The 7,866-nt window shown below is 40.2% G+C and overlaps 1 protein-coding gene across 4 annotated transcripts; it reads left to right on the top strand.

Annotated features, from left to right (window-relative positions):
* Positions 1-609: 609 nt before the first annotated feature.
* scoca (short coiled-coil protein a) lies at positions 610-7,815 on the top strand. Of its 4 annotated transcripts, XM_061829443.1 has the most exons (5): positions 614-853; positions 1,435-1,499; positions 4,240-4,311; positions 4,388-4,468; positions 6,484-7,815. In XM_061829443.1, exons 2-5 carry the CDS (start codon positions 1,472-1,474, stop codon positions 6,624-6,626), a joined length of 324 nt encoding a protein of 107 aa, XP_061685427.1. In that variant the 5' UTR covers positions 614-853; positions 1,435-1,471; the 3' UTR covers positions 6,627-7,815. The 4 variants fall into 4 exon arrangements, with proteins under 4 accessions (XP_061685426.1, XP_061685427.1, XP_061685429.1 ...); XM_061829442.1 differs by lacking the exon at positions 1,435-1,499 and having other exon boundaries at positions 610-853; XM_061829445.1 differs by lacking the exons at positions 614-853; positions 1,435-1,499 and adding an exon at positions 2,256-2,405.
* Positions 7,816-7,866: the final 51 nt, after the last annotated feature.

The raw sequence follows: 7,866 nt of genomic DNA, 5'->3' as shown, positions 1-7,866 counted from the left end.
TCACACAAAAATGTTTGTAATATCTCACTATCGAATGGTATATGACAATTTGAAGTTTTGATACAGATTTTCACAAGAATCATGAAAGTTGACCCAATAGATTTGCCTTTGCCGTGTGGCGGGGCCAAATCTGGCCCCAGGCCTTGAGTTTGGCACCTGTGAATTAACGTGAGGCAACTTTTCAAACTTTTGCAGGGCTCCACAAAGTGAACGTGTGATGTGCGTAGAGGACATTTCCACTGGAAGCAACTCTCAACCGAAGCCACAGTACAGTAAGGCCTTTGTTGCCGTTTTTGCGGTGTTCATTGTGAACCACTAGAGTGCAGTCTAACTCCACAGATCGAACTCCAGCAACCCAAAACACGATTGACGTCCCAGTTAATCCAGTATCATAGTTGACATTATTAAACAGCAGCAAGTTATTGGTTTATGACGGGCTCTGCTAGAAAATGTGCGACTGATCCTTTTGTGGGTTTATAACTCCCTATATGTAGCGTTGCTGGTACTAAAACTTTGACCTGCGATGCTGTCCTCTTTTAAACCTGTCAGTGCGCTTGTTGCCATGGTGATGTCTTCCAACGAGGACTCTTGTAACTCGAGTCGCCAGTCAGGTAGGACAGGTAGCCATGACGTAAATGCTTCGCTGCAGGCAGCAGGTGAGAGTGGAGGAAGGGACGATTAGAGGTGGAAAGTCCGTGAACATAAAGCGACACCAAGGTCGTGGTGGCTCTTCTGGGACGAAAATAAGAAAGGAAAAACAAGCTGAAGGAGAAAAAGACAAGAAAGGCCATGGAGGCCATCTTGGGGGAGGAAGATGAGACTTTTACTAACATCTCGCTGGAAGACGATCCGGGTACGTCTCACAAAGCCCTCCTTTGTGCACGCGAACGCGAAAAGAGACTTTATATTCTCATTTTCAAGTTGACCGACAAATTTCATCAAAAGGGTTGATTAAATCCATTACGCTCAGCGGCAAATGTCGTCAGATTGTAAAATGAAAATAAGGCATATGCATTTTATTGTGCGACTTCAGCATGTGTATTAACTCTGATGTTGCCTGAAAATTGTTTTACAGAAATTATTTTCTGTACAAATTCGATAGAAATTTGAGATCAAGCACTGTGCCATTTTCTGTTCTTTAAAACTTTCTACAGAATTTCGAGAGAAAAAATGTTTTCTGTCGAAATTGTTTATAAAATCACAACCGAAGTTCTGTAGAGCAAGTTGTACTGTACAAATTCTATAGAAATTTGAGATCAAGTAATGTGCCACTTTCTGTTCTTCAAAACTTTCCATAGAGTTTCTACACAAACATTTTGTTCAGTAGAAATTTTATAGAAAGTCAAAGCCAAAGTTCTATAGAACAAGTTGTTCTATACAAATTCTATAGAATTCTATAGGTTTCCATAAAAATTCTATAGATTTTTTTTTTAGCAGGGGATGAAGTCAATGTCAAATAGGAAAACTCAGGATGACTGCTGGAGAAAGACACGACGATGGTATGCAACTCATTCCAAAGCCGTTTTGGTTAGTCACTGCATGAAGTAGCAAAAACTCGAATTCAATTCCATTTATTTGCATTTTTGACCACTATTTTTGGGGTGAAATATTCTCTTCTGCAGCGATTGACCTGCAAAGTTTGTCTTCTATTTCTCATTGAACAGTATTAAACATTGTACATTTAATACATTAGTGTTCAATAAATACAATAGTGTTCAGTGAGAAATACCACACAAACGATGCACTCGAGACTCAGAGTAAACCAATTTGTTAACCTTTGACCGCGATTTGACTCCGAGGTGATCAGGTTGGAAATCTAAAATTAGTCAACTCATTTCTGTATGTGGCAGAACGTTAACCAAGTGATTACCACGTCTGCCTCAAAGTTCCAGGTCCGAATCTCCGTTAAAGCCTTCCTGTGTGGAGTTTGTATGTTCCCCCTCTGCTTGTGTGGATTTTCTCCAGGTGCACGGACGGATGGATAGGATTAAAAATGAAAAGAGATTTTTTTGTTTTTACTTTACAAGGACTTCAAAAGATATGATGAAGGCTGGAGCCGAAATTCGAACTCCAAACCTCGAACTGTGAGCAAAGGAAATGAGATAGATAGATAGATAGATAGATAGATAGATAGATAGATAGATAGATAGATAGATAGATAGATAGATAGATAGATAGATAGATAGATAGATAGATAGATAGATAGATAGATAGATAGATAGATAGATAGATAGATAGATAGATAGATGCGGCGCCCCCTGTCGGTCGGTGTAGTCACACAAATACGGAGGTGTCCTCCTCATCAGATTTTCTCGTCGTTGTCGTCCTCGTTACTGAAGTACTGCGTGTGTGTCTGTGTTGACAACGATACTCCGTGTTTCGGAGAGTACACAGTCTTGATATCGGTGAGTGGGGACACGATAACTGCTTTTAATTTGGCGTTGTTTCATGCTTTTGAATACACAGCCTTTAGCTTCGTTAGGTTAACGTCTAATGTTAGCCGCATCCCAGTGGCCAAAAGCGATCGATAGGGCGACTTAATCGAAAAATGTTTGTATGGCACTTCGCGTTGAGGGGTTGAGTACTTCAACTTTTGAGTTTTTGTGCTTCTAGAGAGACCTTGAGCAGTTAAAGTTTCGTTAGCAGGCGTCGTGTTTTCGTAGTTTGCCGCAAAAGCTAGTTAGCTAGCCAAGCTAACTTGGACGCGTACGTGGTTTGGTTTTAAAAGCATTCGTCTCAGCCTTACTGTTGTTAAGTTGATGTAGCGCACAACTTTCCACTGTACACATGTGATACCAAGGTGTTAATTTCCCACGTGTCAAGCGTTCGTTTGGCTTCGTTGATTTACAGCGGCGTAAACAACCACTACAAGCTACATTGACGTCATTTGCCGGCGCTCGAGGTCGATTTTAGACGACTGTTTACCAAAGATGAGATGACCAAGAACTATAATATACAGTAGGTCCTCGGGCCTGATGTGTTGTCTAATCGATGTAGTTGCCCGAGTTTTAAAACGCTGCGCCACGCAAATCTATGTTTTTACGAAATTGTAATTTGCTTACATATCGATTACGAGTGAAGCTTATTGAAGAAACACAGTAGTAGTGCAGATGTATGGAAAAAAAGAACATGACCATAAGATTGCAAGGGTCGGATGAAGCAACTAACAGGGTGCGGCATCTGCTGTTCAAAGCCTCCATCCATCACATAACCGATGCAACCCACGCAACTGTTTGGACTGTGTATGGAGGTTTAGCCATGTTATACTATAGCAAAGTGCGCATTTACACTACAAGTCTAAGTGCCCAATTCTGAATTGATGCCTAAAATCATTTTAACAGTTTGTGTTGCATATCAGAGAGATCTATTGGAATACATACTGTGTAGTTCAACGCAAAAGGAAGACACCCCTAAGTGGAATACAGTACCACTTTTTTGCTCTTTTAAGTCATTGTTCCCACAGAGCAGATCACGTATGCTATATTGATATTTGGTGCAGCTCTGTGTGTTAAAAGTAGCAGTTGTTTTCAGGTTTATCATTGCCGTAATATCTAAGCGTATTTACATTCTTCCATTTGAGATGGCATTAGGCCAGGAGATGTTCGTTGGAGAAAATTACCTGGATATGGTTTATTTAAATATTGTGGTGTTCACATCTTTAATTCTCTTTAATTATACAGTAAACCCTGACAAACATATTGCTTCTTATCTGGGGAACCCAATGAGCGAGTCTCCCATGTTTTGTTTCCTTAGGTGTTACATTATAGCCGCCCATTTAAAATGTTTAAATAAGCTTACATGGTTAAAGTTTGTTGCGGGGGTATACTAATAGTATTTAAAAAAGTTTTATCAATTTTCACATGTTGTGGGAGGTCTGGTTGATGGTTTTTTTTATTACTATTGTTATTGGGCAGCTCTATCTCTGCATATGGTAGGCATATTCCCTTTTAATTGAATTTATTGTTCATGTAGCACTGGTATTTTTGCATGAAATATGGCCAAACTGTAGAGTGCTTCTGGTTTGATGTCCTGTTGGAAGAATTTGGAAACAAAATACCGTATACTGGTACTTCTTGGATGTGACAACGCTTGTTTGTGACATAAGAGGAATTGATAAGCGGAATCATCAGGGAAGCAAAAAAATGATTCCTAGGAATGAAATTACAGGAAACCAATTCTCAAGAATAACTGTATTTTGAATCCCTTCCCGAATTAACATTGTTTGTCATGCCTCTACAGTGGACAGCAAAGCTGCAACCCTGTATACTCAGCCGGAGAACGATCTCTTCATCATGAATTGCGATATAGATGGTATGTGTACTCCATTTTGATACAGTGTTCAAGAATAAATGATGTGTGAAAATGATTCTACTTGATTCTCTTTCAGGGGACATGGAGAACCAGGTGGAGATGGAGGAGAAGACAAGGCTGATAAATCAGGTGTTAGAACTTCAGCATACTTTGGAAGGTAAGATGTAAAAACTGTTCCAAGCACAGTATTTCCTCAGTTCTCGAATGTCCCCGTTCTCAAACAAATCGGTTTTCAAACAAAAATTTTTAGATTTTTTTTTTTTTTTGCTTCTGTTTGTTTCTGTCACGAACGAAAATCGGTACTTGAACGCCTCGAACAAAACTTGGAAATAAATAAAGTGCAGCCAGACCAGCTGACCCATGACGCGCTTTGTTGTGAATTCAAACGACCCACTCTAAAAAAATACTCCGGAAATAACGTAATGTGCGGCAGTTGATTCGTTTTTCGAACAAATCACTTCTCGAACTGCCTTCAAGAATGGATTGTGGTCGAGAACTGAGGCTATACTGTATTTACCAAGTAGCAATAATTTTGGTAATCCTAATTGACCTAATTGACCCCTGCGTACTGGGCACTTAACCACGCCTCCTGTAGTGACGTCACGCCACGTGCGCTGACGTCAGACAAACAATTAGGAAAAATATCGGCGCAGCAAGAAAGGAATAGAGCGAAACAGTCTGATTTACCGTCTGATTTCTCACTCGCATTCTTAGCTAACAGTGAAATATCGTTGAAAAGCAGACAGCAGGCTTCAAGTATTTCAGCGAGGGGTATTTCAATGGTATTTACATGCATATCGACGGAGAAACCATTGATATTACCGCAAGATCTTTCCAGAGTCAGAGGAAGACTGAGAAGCCACATAATATAATATATTATAACCCAAAGACGAATTTGTCATTGACAGTTTCCTATTTTCGTGTCACATATCACACTTGTGTGCAGAATCTGTATGTGTATCTGGATAGCCGTTTGTGAACCACCGTATGAAGGAAAAGAAGGCGAGGCTTGATTTACGAGTTGTTTCTCTCGTTTTCTTTGTGTAACGTCACGCGCTCCCCTCAATAATTATTCTTGAATTAGTGCCGAACCTACGCAAGTCCCGACCGAGTACGACAATCACTACTTTAGTGTCTTCAAACATCCTTCCTTCAGTCTTGGTGTCTCGGTGCACGTCGAAGGCTTTTAGGACTGCTAGTCCGGTGTAGCCTAGCTCACCGCCGAACAGAGACACGTTTGTGCAGTCAGATCATCGCAAAATATCGCTCAACACAGATCAAGTGTGACAATCATTCACACTTAGCTATATTATGCAAGCGAAGAACTGCTAATTCATTTATATGAGACATGCATTGAAAATCAAATATAGTGCATACCTTCGTATTAACACAGTCCAGTTTACCGTAGCCGCGAACAAAGCGACACGTTTGTGCAGCCAGATCATCGGAAAATATCGCTCAACACAGATCAAGTGTGACAATCATTCACACGTAGCTATATTATGCAAGCGAAGAACTGCTAATTCATTTAAATGAGACATGTATTGAAAATCAAATATAGGACTTACCTTCGTGCAAACATATCTGTTCCGGTTGATGGATTCAGTTGATCATGCGGTCTTCCTCAAAGTTTTATCCATCAGACATTTTTCGTACTGGGTCTTCGATTTTGGAAAGGGTACGAATTGAACTCCAGCAACTAGCCTTTCAGGATACCTGTCATCACTATTATAAAGTCCGTGACTACACCTCTTAACCATATCTATTGTTAAAGAACCCAAATCGCGATAAAACACCAACAGAAGCTATACTGGACCATCCACCCAGCGTTGTCTGAGATTTGAGTCCGAGATTATGCAGATCTCTGGCCTCTGATTGGTCAGTGACGCGGATTGCGCAACATCCACGGAGGGGTCAATTGAATAGTCTGTCATGTCAGAGAGTCAAGAAAAAATGCAAAATGTGTCTTTTAATATAAGTCAGGAGTGCTAATATTTTTGAGCATGACTGTATACCTCAAAGAGACAATTCAGTGCACAGTCGGACTGACAATCACATCTAGGCGCAATTTAGAGTTTCCTATGAATGCATGTTTTTGGGATCTGGGAGGAAACCGGAGTGCCCTTCTTCATGGGGGGGAAAAAAAAGCTGAACTTAACTTGTTTGCGGCAGACCTGTCAGCGCGAGTGGATGCGGTGAAAGAGGAGAACTTGAAGTTGAAGTCGGAGAACCAGGTACTCGGTCAGTACATTGAGAACCTCATGTCTGCGTCCAGCGTCTTTCAAACCACCGACACCAAGAGCAAACGCAAGTGAAAGGGGGGGTGCCCCTCCCGCCTCTCCACAGACCTGGGTCCAAATTCAAAACGTTTGTCACCTGTTCTGCTTACTCTGACAGCGCCGATCCACTTTTAATTTCTCATCTGGGACTTGTTCCGGGTTACTACTGCAGTGAAATTATTGGCAGACGAGTTGAGTTCTAATTTTTGTGTGCAAAGCATACATGTAAAAATATGTAGGTAATTCAATGGTTGCAAATAGCTGGAGTTAACCGTGGAGCTTAAACTGCCCAAGTAGATTTAATTAAATATTCACATATTTTACACACCACTCTCCACTCAAAATAATTTAGCTACACAAATACTTAACACTTTCAAGGTGTTAAGTATTTGTACTTGCTGCCCACACTACAGACAAGGAAGATGTGTCACATGACTGACTAAATAGCCCATAAAAGGGTCATGAGTCACTTGATACTTTACTGTAATGTCTGAAGTCAAACCCTTGGATCATTGTTACAACCTGGTTCTCAGATCCCAACTTCCTGTTTCATACTCCAACATCAGTGGGGTGATGAAAACCAGGCTTTTAATGAAAAATGTTGACTTTTAAATTTGTCCTGTTTTTGTTCTGATCATTATGATCGCACATTGCATGCCCTTTTTCCCCCACTGCCAAGCAGAAACCATCCCTGTAAAATTTACAAGCATGCATACCTCATCACACCCATTGTTAGTTCAGCATTTCTATAATTACAGCTTGAGTTTTGTCCATTGTGACAGTAAAATGACTTTTTGACGCTGGTTTGAATGAAAGTGTTTTTCCGGGTCCGGTAAGAGAGGAAGCTGGAGAACAGATGCGTTCTACTTAAAAGCAGTTAAGTGCTATTGATCCACTGAGGAATACCAGGACCGGAAATGTGAATGATAGATTGAATTACAAAATGAAGGGAGTGTCCATTTTTCAAAATTGAATTTGCAGCCAAATTTAATACTCTTGTGAAATACGGATCTGCTTGGAAAAAAAAAACTAAATCATGGCTTAACAGTGGGTGGAAATGCTTCTGTAAAAAAAAGGGAAAAAGTTGTAATTTATTAAATGTTTTATGTTTACATCGTATGAAAATGTTGAGTACAGTATGCAGTCAAGGATTCATCTTATGTGAAAGTACTGTGCACTGTTACTTAATTTTTTGTTTTTAATAAAAGCTTAAGATCTTTGCTCACTCTGTGGATTTATTGTGTGCAGCGTATCTTTAATGATTACACCTGACAAT

The sequence above is a fragment of the Syngnathoides biaculeatus genome, chromosome 9 (assembly GCF_019802595.1).
Source record: "Syngnathoides biaculeatus isolate LvHL_M chromosome 9, ASM1980259v1, whole genome shotgun sequence".
NCBI lineage: Eukaryota > Metazoa > Chordata > Actinopteri > Syngnathiformes > Syngnathidae > Syngnathoides > Syngnathoides biaculeatus.
Note: the sequence above shows the minus strand (reverse complement) of the source record. Positions and strands in the feature narration are given on the sequence as shown.